The sequence below is a fragment of the Somniosus microcephalus genome, chromosome 5 (assembly GCF_052327205.1).
Source record: "Somniosus microcephalus isolate GS21.2 chromosome 5, FLI_Smic_1.0, whole genome shotgun sequence".
In the NCBI taxonomy this organism is placed as follows: domain Eukaryota; kingdom Metazoa; phylum Chordata; class Chondrichthyes; order Squaliformes; family Somniosidae; genus Somniosus; species Somniosus microcephalus.
In genome coordinates, this window is record NC_140991.1 from 86,871,474 (window position 1) to 86,886,848 (window position 15,375).

The 15,375-nt window shown below is 41.3% G+C and overlaps 1 protein-coding gene across 7 annotated transcripts in view; it reads left to right on the forward strand.

The window, feature by feature from the left end:
* cdk14 (cyclin dependent kinase 14) overlaps window positions 1–15,375 on the forward strand; it is an 845,377-nt gene that overhangs the window by 210,852 nt on the left and 619,150 nt on the right. For 6 of the 7 annotated variants that reach the window (XM_085987941.1, XM_085987945.1, XM_085987943.1 and 3 more), the window contains one exon: window positions 3,344–3,589. The exons of the other annotated variant lie outside the window; for it this stretch is intronic. In XM_085987941.1, coding sequence (XP_085844067.1) covers window positions 3,344–3,589 — 246 coding nt within the window. The remainder of the gene's footprint in view (window positions 1–3,343; window positions 3,590–15,375) is intronic. 7 annotated transcript variants of the gene reach the window in all.

Here is a 15,375-nt window from a genome sequence, read left to right on the forward strand (position 1 = left end):
GTGCTCATCCAAATGCTTCTTGAATGTTGTGAGGGTTCCTGCCTCTACCACCCTTTCAGGCAGTGAGTTCCACATTCCAACACCCTCTGGGTGAAAAAGTTCCTCCTCAAATCCCCTCTAAATCTCCTGCCCCTTACCCTGAATCTATGCCCCCTTGTTATTGACCCCCCTACTAAGGGGAAAAGTTCCTCTTTACCCTATCTATGCCCCTCATCATTTTGTACACCTCAATCAGGTCCCCCCTCAGCCTCCTTTGCTCCAAGGAAAACAACCCCAGCCTGTCCAGCCTCTCTTCATAGCTGAGGCGCTCCATCCCAGGTAACATCCTGGTGAATCTTCTCTGCACCCTCTCCAAAGCAATCACATCCTTCCTATAGTGAGGCGACCAGAACTGCACACAGTACTCCAGCTGTGGCCTCACCAGCGTTTTGTACAGCTCCATCATAACCTCCCTGCTCTTATATTCTATGCCTCGGCTAATGAAGGCAAGTATCCCATATGCCTTTTTAACCACCTTATCTACCTGTTCCGCTGCCTTCAGGGATCTATGTACATGTACACCAAGGTCCCTCTGACCCTCTGTACTTCCTAGGGTCCTACCACTCATTGTGTATTCCCTTGCCTTATTTGTCCATCCAAAATGCATCACCTCGCACTTTTCAGGGTTAAATTCCATTTGCCACTTTTCCGCCCATCTGACCAACCCGTTTATATCGTCCTGTAGCCTGAGGCTTTCCTCCTCGCAATTTACCACCCCACCAATTTTCGTGTCATCTGCAAACTTACTGATCATACCTTTTACATTCTCATCCAAATCATTTATGTAGATCACAAACAACAAGGGACCCAGCACCGATCCCTGAGGTACCCCACTGGACACAGGCTTCCAGTCACAAAAGCAACCTTCGACCATCACCCTCTGCCTCCTGCCACTCAGCCAGTTTAGGATCCAACGCGCCAAGGCACCCTGGATCCCATGGGCTCTTCCCTTCTTGACCAGTCTCCTATGCGGGACTTTGTCAAAAGCTTTACTGAAGTCCATGTAAACCACATCCACAGCATTTCCCTCATCCACCCCCCTAGTCACCCCCTCGAAAAATTCAATCAGATTTGTCAGACATGATTTACCCTTGACAAAGCCATGCTGACTATCCCCGATTAATCCTTGCCTCTCCAAGTGGAGACTAATTTTGTCCCTCAGAATTTTTTCCAATAATTTCCCTACCACAGATGTTAGGCTCACTGGCCTGTAATTCCCTGGTTTATCCCTGCTACCCTTCTTGAATAATGGTACTACGTTAGCTGTTCTCCAGTCCTCTGGTACATCCCCTGTGGCCAGAGAGGTTCTGAAAATTTGTGTCAGAGCCCCTGCAATCTCCTCCTTTGCCTCCCACAGCAGCCTGGGATACATCTCGTCCGGGCCTGGGGATTTATCCACTTTTTGGCCTGCTAAAACCGCTAGCACCTCCTCCCTCTCGATGCTAATATGTTCAAGTATGTCACAGCCCCCTTGCCCGATTTCTATGTCTGCATCGTCTTTCTCCATAGTGAACACAGATGCAAAAAATTCATTTAAAACCCCGCCTACATCATCTGGCTCTACACACAGATTGCCACTTTGGTCCCTAATGGGCCCTACCCTTTCCCTGGTTATCCTCTTGCCCTTAATATACTTATAAAACATCTTAGGATTTTCCTTTATTTTGCTCGCCAGTGTTAATTCATGGCCCCTCCTCGCCCTCCTAATTTCTTTTTTAAGTATGCCCCTGCATTTTTTATACTCCTCTAGGGCTTCTTCCGTCTTTAGTCTTTTGTAACTGCCAAAAGCCCCCCTTTTATTTCTAATGCATTTTTGTATATCCCTTGTCATCCAAGGTTCCCTTTGCTTGTTGGTCCCACCCTTGACCTTTACAGGAACATGTTGGCGTTGTACTCTCTCTATTTCCCTTCTGAAAGTCTCCCACTGTTTTGATGCGGATTTTCCTGAGCACATAAAGCTAGGCTGACACTCCAGTGCAGTACTGAGGGAGTGCTGCACTGTCTGAGGTGTCGTCTTTCAGATGAGACGTTAAACCGAGGTCCCGTCTGCTCTCTCTGCTGTGGATGTAGAAGATCCCAAGGCACTATTTTGAAGAAGAGCAGGGGAGTTATCCCTGGTGTCCTGGCCAATGTTCATCCCTCAATCCACATAATGACCAGATAATCTGTGTTTGTTATCACATTGCTGTTTGTGGGAGCTTGCTTGTGTGCAAATTGGCTGCCGCGTTTCCTACACTACAACAGTGACTCCAATTCACTTCAAAAATTATTTCATTGGCTGTAAAGCACTTTGAGACATCTGTCGCCACCGGGGGGGGGGGGGGGGGGGGGGGGGGGGGGGGGGGGGGGGGGGGGGGGGGGGGGGGGGGGGGGGGGGGGGGGGGTTTTTCCCCCATACCTTCCTCCCTCTCCCCTCCCTCTCCCTCCCCGCTCCCTCCCTCTCCCTCGCCCTCCCCCCGCCCTCCCCCTCTCCCCTCCTCCCCTCTCTCCCCTCTCTCCCCTCTCTCCCCTCCTCCCCTCTCTCCCCTCTCTCCCCTCTCTCCCCTCTCCCCTCTCTCCCCCCCTCTCTCCCTTTTGATATTGTTTGCTGTCTTTTTCTCTTGCTCTATTCCAATGAAAAGTCACTGGGTGGGCAATCTAAAGCAACAATTTAAGCATGGTTAATGTGTCAGTCCAGTAACTCGTTGCACCTACAATGAATGGCAGTTTTAATGGGATTCTGAACACGAGTATATCGTATAATAGCAGAAGAATCTTGGTTAGCTGCATTAAGTAATTTAACATGTTAATCCTATCCCATAAGATCTACATGTGCCTTCTGATTGTCAAATGTGTGTATTGAATAGCAGAACGTTACACTACCTGTTGGAGTTGATCCACCTAACCTGTTAAATCATGCATGATTTAACATCATTCTTAAATATTAACAATTGAAACTTAAATCCTCATTTGCTATTTTTGGAACAACTTAGTCGATGTTTCCTAATTTGCTGGAATGCTAATACACTAGGAGACTAGGTCTTTGCTCATTAGCATTGTTTGGATCAGCATTCTGGAAGAGTAATTGAAGCCGGTTACATCACAGCAGCCTATTGTATAAATTATAAATATTTTATACTGAGGCTCAGGAGGACTGTTAAGGTTTTAGTAGGCACATAGCTTCTTGCTGTCAGTAGTGCCAGAATCTGAACCTGTGTTACTACATAATGGAGTGGCCAGTAAGTGAACAAAGAACAACATTTAGCATACAAAGATACTGTTGAATAGCCGCTTTTATATATTAAACAGACTACTTTTTCCACAGATATGCGTCGCAAAGATGTCTACACGAAATTCCCAGGCTGTGGATTCAGTTATCAAACCACTGGATACCATTCCTGAAGACCGAAAAGTCAGAGTGCAAAGGACACAGAGCAGTTTTGATCCATTTGACAAACCAACGAGTCAAGTGAAGAGGGTCCATTCTGAGAACAATGCATGCATTAACTTCAAGAGCTCATCTGGTGGTAAAGAGTCTCCAAAATTGAGACGACACTCCAGTCCCAGTTCAGTAAGTATTCCTCACTGTTGGTAAGCATTTAAACTTTTTGCATTTTGTGTTCTTGAGGTACTTTTTGTAAATAGGGATCGAGTTTTTCTTCTGCAGGAAATGAATTGGTCAGCTTCAATATTTATGGATATTCGCATGGTTATGTCACTCATACGATCAATATCTGAAGCTGTACTTTTTGTTCCTTTCTGCATCAATTCAAGGAAGAAATAGTCTTGTAGAAATGAATGCTTTGAATCTGTATTTGTAACTTAGTTGTTCATTCTGGAAAAGATGATGAGCAGACGTAAAGTGCTTTTCCAGAGGTGGATAAATTGGAGACTAAATTGTCTTGCACTGTCTGATTGCACCTTGTTGTAGTCAAAACTGACACTGGCAAGGCCTGGGGGGAGGTTCTCAGCTGCTATGGAGTCATTGAATGGTGCATGTTAGGAAACATAAAGACAGAATTAAATTAATAGTTGGAAGGAAATCAAATTTTAACTCCTACACTAAAAGGAATATAAAATACCTTGGTTTGTAATAACATTTGTGTTGTGAAGTACATTGAGCTGGATTTTATTTTCTAGTTTCTCTGTAAACAATTCATATTTCTACCTGTAATTGAGAATTAAACATGTGTAAAAGATGTTATATATAGTAATATAATGGCCAGTTGCCACTTAATTTATTAATTAATTAAATTATTTCTGTGCTGTTCAAAACCAAGGATGTTCATATTGAATTAATCTAAACTTTTACATCTAATTTAGTATTGGTTAGATTAGCCACTTTATTAGAAAGAAGACTTGCATTTATATAGCACCTTTCACAAGCACAGGATGTCCCAAAGCGCTTTACAACCAATGAAGTACTTTTGAAGCGGAGTCACTGTTGTAATTTAGGAAACACGACAGCACACAGCAAGCTCCCACAAACAGCAATGTGATAATGACTAGATAATGTTTGTTTTTTAGTGATGTTGATTGAAGGTTGTTGGCTTGGACACCGGTGATAACTCCCCTGCTCTTCAAAATAGTGCCATGGATCTTTTACATCCACTTGAGAGAGCAGACGGGGCCTCAGTTTAATGTCTCACCTGAAAAACGGCATCTCCGACAGTGCAGCACTCCCTTAGTACTGCACTGGAGTGTCAGCCTAGATTTGAACCCACAAACTTCTAACTCCGAGGTGACTGAGCCATGGCTGACACTAACCATCATTACAGAAAGATGGTTACAGCAAAACAATAAAAGAACCAAAATAGTTGGACTTCTAGTTTGAAGGAAAGTCAGTAGTTAGGTCACAATGGGAAGACATGTCATATTAATTAATTGCTCTCCTTATTCATAATTATGCAATGAACCTTCTCACTTGACTTGTACAGCAGTCATAAATCCTTAATAAAATTTAGCGTTCTGTTTCATTGTTATATTCCTTGTATAAGACCTTGGTTAGGCCCTATTTAGAATACTGTGTTCAGTTTTGGTTCCCTCACATAGTGGGGGATATTAATTTGGAAAGGATGTAAAGGAGGGCTACGTGATTGATTCCCAGTCTAAAATACCTTATTCACCCAGATAGGGTTAAAGAGCTGGGTCTATATACTTTGGAAAAGCGTAGACTCTACGATTTGATCGAGGTTTATAAAATAATGAATGGACTGTATTGTGTTTACGTAGACAAATTATTTCAACTGGATAGGCTAGAGAGGACCAGCCGTCACAATCTCAAGTTATGTAAGGGCAGAACTAAGTTCGATGTTAGGCGGTGGTTCTTTCCCCAGAGAATAGTAGACCTGTGGAACAGCTTGTGCAGTGAGCACTGATGGGCTGTATTCTTTCAAGAGCGAACTGGACCAGTTTCTGGCTTTGGCAGTAATCATGTCGTATAAGAGGTAAGTAATTAAGTCCTGGTCAATGTGGTCACCTGGACTAATTGCCTAAAGGGGTAGGAGAGAAATCTTCCAGATTCTTTCCCCCCGAATTGTTTTTATCTGTTTTTGCCTCACCCAGGAGATTACATGGCTCCGGGTGGGTAGGGACTGTCTGCATTGTGATGCAAAAGGCATGATCACTACTGTATGGGACAAGCTAGATGGGTCAGTTGGTCACTCTGTCCAACTATTTTTGTACATTCATATATTGACATAGTGTAGGAAATGTTTTCTATATTTTCTTGGAAACTATTTGTACAAACTTAGCCTACAACTATTCTCCCTCAATAACTCTTTAGCTCAAGCTTGCCCAAGACTTTAAATTTACTCCAATATCTGGGGTGGGTCTCTCTTCTCTCGCACAGGGTACAAGAAAAATCTTGACCTTGATTCTTCTTGTCTTGTCTCCAACCTCTCTGACTCTGTACAATTGTTCTCTTGGTCACGCGCTCGCTCTCTCTCGCTCATTAATACTACTATGGTTTTTGATCCACAGAACCTTTCTCTTGTTCCTCCCAAGCTGCAATTTGTACCATCCTAATGTGCTTTTTTTGCCTCCCTGCATCCAACTGTGTTAAAATCATGATTTATTGCATTGCTTTCTATCTCATTCTCTTCTCAAAACCTTAAATAAGAATTGCTTACATTCTTCTTCCTACAATCTTTGAAAACCAAGTTAGATGTCTCGTTTACTTGCATTCTTTACAAGCTTGGTATGTTGCATCATGGTCCTTGACATTTCCTCTCGGTTTCTCAACAAATTCGAAAAAACAGACATTGGCCCAAAATTTGCAGTCGGCCTGTTTATAAATTTTTTTAAAAAATCTACGAATTTACCTGGTGGCCCGGGAGGTATGGAGCCTTGCGATCCTGGGCCTCTCCGGGTACGCACAGGTAGAGGCCCACGTATCCCAGGGGCGCAGGCGGTTTGCAAGCGCCCCTTGAATCACGTGAGCCGGCCCAACCAATAAAAGCAGGGAATCCCAATTCATAGTTACGAGAGTTCCATGCCAATGGAATCCCCATAAGCATGAATGGAAATCACTTTATAAAAAAAAAAAATACCCGAACACATGAAATTAATTTTTTTTTTATTAATTAAAATGCCATTTAATTAATTAAACAAATTTAATTTTTTTAATGTTTTAATGGGGGCTAAAATTTAAATTACCTTATTGGACAGGGTTTTTAATGTATTAATAAGTGCTAAAATTTTATTTAAAAAAAAAAAAAAAAAAAATTCTTATGCTGGTTAAAAGCAGGCCTTACGCCTGCTTTAACCAGGCATAAGAATTTCACGGGCATTCAGCGGGCGGAAGTTGGGCAAATAGCGCAACTCTCCACCCACGGAGGCCCTTTTCCCGGGGATGCGGATGATCTGTCAAGACAATTCTTGACAGATTGCAAGTTCTGGGTTTTAGCGCATGCGCTTCGCATGCCTAAACCCGGAACTCGCGTGGCCCTTACAGGCACGTACGCACCCATAGGGGTCGCAAAGTACAGCCCAATGTTTGCCAAAATGAAGCTATTACGTTGGTTTGCTGATCCAATTACTACTGGATCTCCTATACATTTTTAAAAAAAGCTAGGGAGAGAAATTGCTATTTATTGGGTATTTTTTCTCATTGTATCTAGTTAGAAGTAATAAATGACGGGAGTTGAAAAATAAGGGGTAAAATGTTGTATACACTTTTGATTAAATTCTGTGTAGAAGATTGTACTTTGTGTAGAATGTCTTCAATTTTAGTAGAAATGCTGTGGTTTGCAAATTGTTGTGTCAGAATACATGATGGAATGTTTCCATCCTTTTGCATTTCCAAATTTATACGCTCATTGTAATATTCTACCTCTGACTTTGTGCCTCTTATTTATCACAATTCAATCTATTTTGTGAAATCGGCTGACTGTGACAAATGGACATTAAAAAAAATAAATTGCAATAGAGTATAATGCAGACTATATTCAAATTAAAATGTATTATTAGGGAGTTAAATACTAATGTGTATGTGGTCTAGAAGTGAACATTCATATTTTCCCTAATTTATTAATTTGGAAATCTGAGAAAAGCCTGACCACTAAGATAAAGTAAGCATTGTAGCATTGATGATCTTAACAGAATCTTTTACATGACAGTTAATTTTCTATGTGTGATGAAATAGAACAAATAAAATAGGCATACCTGTGGGCACGAAGTGTGAAACATGAGTGACTAAACAATGTGGTAACAGCAATAATCATAGTAGTGGTGGAAATGACGCAGAAACCATTTTCTCTGACAATGCTTTGCTTTGCAGAGGGGAGGATATACTAGGAATATTTTTTATAAATTTCAATCACTTTTTTTTGTTTGTGTATATTAGTTTGTGATCTGTATGCAGCATTTTAGATACTAATTTTCCAATGAATATTTCAATTTAGTAAAAATGCATAGCCTTAAAATGAATAAGCTGTGAAAAACTGAATTCCAATTTAAAAGGTTGTCTTTTCTGATGGATATCATGGTAAAGATTTAGTTTTGCAAAACTGTTTGTTTAACTCTCCACATTTTTAACATTTGGAGAATTAAACAGAAAGTTAAGTTGAGCTGGTATTTCCCAAAACGATCATAATGCATAATATTGTAAAATATTATAAACATTCAGCCAACCAACATATCTGCTCACTTACCATAACCAACACCAGCATGTACTTCCTTACAGAATAGTATCCTCCAAATTCTCATGAACAATGCCACAGGAGATCAATTAGTAATATAGCTTCTATATGTGCACACTTTGTCTGTCATGCTTTGGCATGTGAGTCATATTTCAGATGTAATCAATTATGTATCACAATAACAAATTTGACCCACTTCAATTTAAATGTCTTCTATCTGGCTAATAATACAAATTTATTTATTGTATTTATGAATTATAATTCAGTCATATGCAAATATATTTAAAACAAGAGAAGGCAAACCAATTAAATCCCTCAAAGCACTTACTGAAAATATTTTGGTTGCCATGTTCTCCTCAGAAGCAGCCTGCACTTTATAAATTTTTTTAAAAAAAAAATACAATTTATAATGTAAATAACATTTAAATAATTGTAATATTTGATTATCCATAAAGTTGCCCAACTTGTGTTGGGAGCATGTCTGTTTTGTCTTCCGAGGCCTTAATTCTGTCTGTCTGGAGTTATCTGCTCACTCCAACCTATTGTGATATGTCTGGCCAACTAAGTTGGGCTTTTTAAAAAAGCAAGAGAGAAAAGTTAATATAGGCAAATGTGCTTTTAATAATCAAGGCTACTTACTACATTTTTCATGCAAAAATTGAATCACAGAATTGATCCCTAAAACATGGCTATAAATCCTAGATTGCAATGCAATAATAAAATTTGACTTATTTAATCACCATAATCACCCTGATAATCCATTGTGTATTAAATGGCCTAACGCGATTATAATGGAACAGGATATCCTCCGAATTACGGTGAGCAATAAACCCCATGCTTCCTGTCCATCACACATTATCTAATGCAAATTTCTGTGACACTTCAGGAATAGGCAAATGTAAAGAAACAAAGGCTGTCATTTGAACATGGTTTTATGAAAGGGAAATTGTATTTGACAAATTGAGCATGTAATTAGTAGGGTAGATAAAGGGGAAGCAGTGGATGTAGTATATTTGGATTTCCACAAGGCATTCAATAAGGTGCCACATAAAAAGTTATTGCACAAGATTAGGGCTCATGGGGTTGGGGGTAATATAGTAGCATGGATAGAGGGTTGATTAATGGACAGAAAAGAGAGTAGGGATAAAGAGTGGGGTGCCGCAAGGATGGGACCGAGGGTAATATCAAAGTTTGCTGATGATACAAAGCTAGGTGGGACAGTGAGCTGTGAGGAGAACACAAAGGCCTCGATTTTCATTGAGCCGTGGAGTCGGGATTGGAGGCATGCGGAGGATTAAATTCCCAAAATCGGGGATCCCAATCCCATCCTGCCCCCAACCCGCCTCTATGCCAATTTCAAAGGAGGTGGGTACCCGCCCGCACTGGGACCCACCTACCCGAGGCGGGAAGGGATTAGTGCCAATTAACTGCCTGTTAACAGGTAGTAAACGGGCAGTTTTTAGCCGAATCCCTATTTTTAAGCTTGAACTGTGGGAATCCCGATGGCTCCAAACCACGCCAAGTTGGAGGAGTCGGGTTGAAGGGCTTTGAGGGGTCGAGATGTCGGTGTTCAGGTGAGTGATGTGTGCATGAGTGCAAAGGTAAGCGTGTTTGGTGTGTCTAAAGTGATTAAATAAGTTTTACATACCTTTTCTTACCTTTTCAGCCTTCCTTCCTTTAGGTTCGGGGAGTCCCTCATCTCACCGGCACAGAAAGCAGAATGGCTGCGATCTGTCAAAAGTGACAGCCTGCAGGTTTCTGTGCAGGAGAGATTTCTAACTGAGTCTGTGGAGAAGGACTCATATTAGAAGTAAGACTGTCAGTGTTTGACAGCTTCAAACAGCTTGACAGATGAAATTTCAGTCTGTGACGTCACCTGTTGCCAGGTGGCCCTTAACTGGCCTGTTGAGCCCGCTGGGTGGGCTCAACAAGGTCAATCAAGTTAAAATCGCGTGGATTGGCCGCATCTCGATGGAGGTGGGACTACAATCCCGACTTCTGAATGAAAATCACCCCCAAAGAGTCTGCAGAGGGATATAGATAGACTAAGCGAGTGGGCAGTTAGGTGGCAGATTTAGTATAATGTAGGGAAATGTGAGGTTATTCACTTTGGTAGGAAGAATAGAAAAACAGAATATTTTTTAAATGGTTTGAAACTTTCAAATGTTGGTGCTCAGAGATTTGGGTGTCCTCGTGCAAGAAAGCTAGCATGCAGGTACAGCAAGCAATAAGGAAAGCAAATGGCATGTTGACCTTTGTTGCAAGGGGGTTGGAGTACAAGAGTAAGGAAGCCTTGCTGCAATTGTACAGGGCCTTGGTGAGACCACACCTGGAGTACTGTGCATAGTTTTGGTCTCCTTATCTAAGGAAGGATATACTTGCTGACATGACTTATGAAATAATACTGGGCGGCCTGCTGGTGGCGCTGTCCAGGGAGAGTATAAGTACTCGGGCATGGGTCTAGCCTGCTCAGGACATTCTTTTACAGGAACTAGTGAAGGACACAACTAGATCTCCATGTTGTAAAACAGTTGATTAAAGCTTTGTTTAACGCTTAGACCAAGTGCCTAGTAGTTTTCTTACGTCACTTGCCTTGGAGGCGGTGCAATGAAGGTTCACTAGATTGATTCCTGGGATAAGAGGACTGACCTGTGAGGAGAGATTGTGTAGAATGGGCCTATACTCTCTGGAGTTTAGAAGAATGAGAGGTGATCTCATTGAAACATACAAGATTCTGAAGGGGATTGACAGGGATAGATGCTAAGAGGTTGTTTTCCCTGGCTGGAGTGTCTAGAACTAGGGGGCATAGTCTAAGGATAAGGGGTAGGCCATTTAAGACTGAGATGAGGAGGAATTTCACTGAGGGTTGTGAATCTTTGGAATTTTCTGCCCCAGAGGGCTGTGAATGCTGAGTCTTTGAGTATATTCAAGGCTGACATTGATTTTTGGACTCTAGGGGAATCAAGGGATATGGAGATCGGGTGGGAAAGTGGAGTTGAGGTCGATGATCAGCCATGATCTTATTAAATGGTGGAGCAGGCTCGAGAGGCTGTATGGCCTACTCCTGTTCTTATTTCTTATGTTCTTATGTTTGAAATGTACAGAGAAACTCTCCAGCAGCAGAAGTACTCGGGTTGCATGTCTACAGGTTGTTACTTGACCTATATTAATTAATCCAATATTTATATAAATTAGACTTTGTGAGCTTGAAGGATACAGCTTCACAAGTACATTGATTTTATTGTCTCTACATGTCAGAAAACTTTGCAAATTTGATAATTGGAAAAATTGAGTAGGTGGCAATATTGCATTATATCTATATCTATATAACAGCTGCCTCTGTGGGTGAAAGATTATAGTGGATGGAGATTTTAGCTTCTAATGATAAATACGTTCACTTAATTATGGAAGTTATAGAAGAGTGCTTTCAAATTAATGGATCTTTTATAAAAAAAAATTTAAAAAACGAGCAGTAATCTTAGCCATCAACACCAAAAGCCCAAAACTCGCATACACACATTTTTGCTCTACTGTGTGTGAATATGTGAAGCCCTACTTCCTGATCATCACAACAATGTGACCAATGTTGGTATGGTAGTCTACTGGTTATGGCAGTGGTCCAGCAACCCAGAGGTCCTGAGCTCAAATCACCACCCTGGCTGGTTGTGCAATTTGATTTGGTGAATCTGGTCATTTGTTGGTTGACACCAGAAAAAATGGTCTTAACAGATACTATTTAGTTGTAAAAACCCAATTAGTTCTTGTCCCTCAGATAAAAGAGCCTACCTACATGTGACTCCAGCCCCACACTCCATGGTTGACTCCCAAATCCCTCAGGGCAACTAGAGATGGACAATAAACAGTGCCTTGCTGGTGCTGCCCGCATCCCAGGAACAAATAAATAAAACAGGTGAAATGTAGCTTCCATGTGCATCTTAGTGCAGGTAAACATATTGGGCCTGAATTTGCGGTCGGAGGCTCCCCGCAGGGAAATACCTCCGATCCGCAAATAAAATCTGCGCCTACCTGGTGCCTGGGATCCAAGGAGACTTGCGTTCCATTTCCAAGCGCCCCTGGAATCACGTGGGCCGGCCAAACCATTAATGGCCCTGGAAAATACGGGCCATCATTTATATGTATTTTCTTTCTTCTATTGTCCTCTTTTTCTGTCTTGCCCTGTATTATTTTTCCCTAGTTTAATAGAACAAAACTGAAAAAAGTCTAAGCAATACAATTTTTATCTTATTGGAGCATATTTACATTTTTCCCCATCTAATTTTATTTTGGTTGGCTCATTTTGTATCAACGTAAATTTTTAATAGTTGGATTCATCACTATTGTGTTTCTTAATTGGTTTTAGGCCCATCTATGGCTGCTGAATATTGCATACTAAACCCAAACCAATCCTTAATTCTAAAAGTCTTTATGATGTAACTCTGACCATCCACCATTTGGTATTTATTCTTCATTATTCGTTATGGAGTTAGAACCATATGGTAAATCCACTCCAGTGTTTCTTGTAAATATTCTAAAACCAGATCTATGCCAAGCCCAAGTTGTAAAATTAATTGTTGTTTGGGTTTTTAACTGGAGCGTAGATTTGTTAACAAAAATTGCACAAGACAAGACATTGTTTGGAAATGTCGAGGCTTTCAGTTCCATAATTGCATTCTGTCTGAAAACGTGACTTTTGAAGAGTAGCTATGAAGATCTCCAGGAATTGCCCTTTACAGAAAAGGTCGAAAGTTTAAACGGATCACCAGCAGTAATGAGCAGGCACTCCACTTTGCTCAAAACACCTTTATGTTTTGTCTTTCTGTTATATTGTATTACAGGTTATATTGTATTCCAGGTAATTGGTCTTGAAAAAATACACGATTGTCTCTGGATTTTGAACATTAGCATCAAAGTCATTAAGTATCTGTTTCTGGTTTAAAAAAATTCTCTGTAAATTTAATCTGCGTTCTCTCCTCTCCCCCAAAGTACTGTTATGAACCCTCCTGTAATACAACAACAACAACTTGTATTTATATAGCGCCTTTCATGTAGTAAAACGTCACAAGGCGCTGCAGAGGAGTATTATAAGACAAAAAATTTGACAGCGAGCTGCATAAGGAGAAATTAGGGCAGGTGACCAAAAGCTTGGTCATAGAGGTGGGTTTAAAGGAGCATCTTAAAGGAGGATAGAGAGGCGGAGAGGTTTAGGCAGGGAATTCCAGAGCTTAAGGCCTGGGCAACAGAAGGCATGGCCACCAATGGTTGAGTGATTATAATCAGGGATGCTCGAGCGCAGATATCTCGGGTTGTGTGGTTGAAGGAGATTACAGAAATGGGGAGGGACAAGGCCATGGAGGGATTTGAAAACAAGGATGAGAATTTTGAAATCGAGGCGCTGCTTAACTGGGGAGCCAATGTAGGTCAGCGAGCGCAGGGGTGATGGGTGAACGGGACTTGGTGCTGGTTAGGGCATGGGCAGCCAAGTTTTGGATGACCTCAAGTTTACGTAGGGTGGAATGTGAGAGACCAGCCAGGAGTGCATTGGAATAGTCAAGTCTAGAGTTAACAAAGGCATGGATGAGGGTTTCAGCAGCAGATGAGCTGAGGCAAGGGTGGAGATGGGCGATGTTACCGAGGTGGAAATAGGTGGTCTTTGTTATGCTGTGGATATGTGGTTGGAAGCTCATTTCAGGGTCAAATATGACACCAAGGTTGCGATTGATAATATATGCATCAAGATCTCCAATATTACCAAAGTGAACATCAAGCTTGGAACAAGAAAACATTACTTGCCCATCAGCAATGCTGCTTTTACAGTCCATACAAGGCCATCAATCATGGATCCTATTTGTCCCCGCCCCCCCCCCCCCCCCCAAATCTCTATACATTCCTTCTGCTAATCAAACTGCTCTTTTAATATATCTCCAAACTCAATCAGCTTTCTTGACTGGTATCAATTCTAAAGATATCAATCGAGTCAGAATGCATAAGATTTTTTGGTGATCTGTTCACTCTCCTGAATGGGGTGGGGAGGGGTGGGGGGCAAGGGAGGAAGAAATTCTTATAATCCGTTAATCTTCCTCGAAGCTTGTGAATGTTATAATTACGTTCTTACATTCTGTGCTAAATAGCCTGCTTACCCTCTATACTTTCTGGCTTATGATTTTCTGTAGTACTGCTCTGACACACTAAGGAAGCTATCAAAATGATTGTAATACAATCAGAAAATGCTGGAAATACATAGCAGGTCTGCCAATATCCGTCGAGACCAGATAGGTTACAGTTTTGGATGTAGACCCTATATTGAAACTGCAAGATAAATGAGTTATTTAATGGAACTGAACAAAAAAAGGGGAGGAGAGAAAGCCGGTGGGTTGAATGCCAAATCAGCTCTTTTGAATAGCTGAAAAGAAGTGAAAACTGTTGGCTGATGTATCGGGAACATCTCAGTGAGGCAATTACAAGACATAAAAAAATGTCAATAGCTAAGTAAGGAAGTGAAAATAATGTGAAGAAAAGTGTGAGGGGGAGGTACGTATTGGCTGCTGGTGGTGGTAAAGCACTTCAGAACAAGAGGTGTTGGACCAAAGGCGCTTTATAATTGAATGCCACCAGGGACCCGCAGCTTTTGAAGAGCATTTTAAAGTTTTTGATAATTAATTTAACTTGCCATGCTAGGAACTCGTGACCTCTGGATTGAACAGTACCATAACCATTGCACTAGCATGCCCCGAGGAGCCAGTCCTATGGACGAGCTTATGGTCTTCAGTTTCCTGGATCTGGCTTCTTGTATTTTTTCCCTCCCTGCATCAGTGGCAGAGCCATCAGCCACCTCCGCTTTACTTCCTCAAATTCTCGCACTAAACTTCTTCATCCTGCTGCTTTTCTGACCTTTAAAAACATATCCTCAAAACCTTTTGTTTTGGCTTTGCTTTCAGTCCTTTCTCCTCACCTATTATTGCTTGACATCTGCTCTCTTATGTGAAGCTTGTTGAAATACTTTATTACATTAATAAAAATGCAAGTAGTTATTTGGCTGGCTGCTGAATTGTGCGTCTCAATGGGGATCAACTGTGTACAGAATAACATGTAATTAAGGTGGTGCTGCTCACAGAAGCGCTGATGAGTAGTTTTGTGGAGCAGAGAGATGTGAGTTTGAAGCCAGTTTATGTTCCTAGCATCAGCTGTGCTCTGAGCTGTCAATGTTTGGAAAATTTTA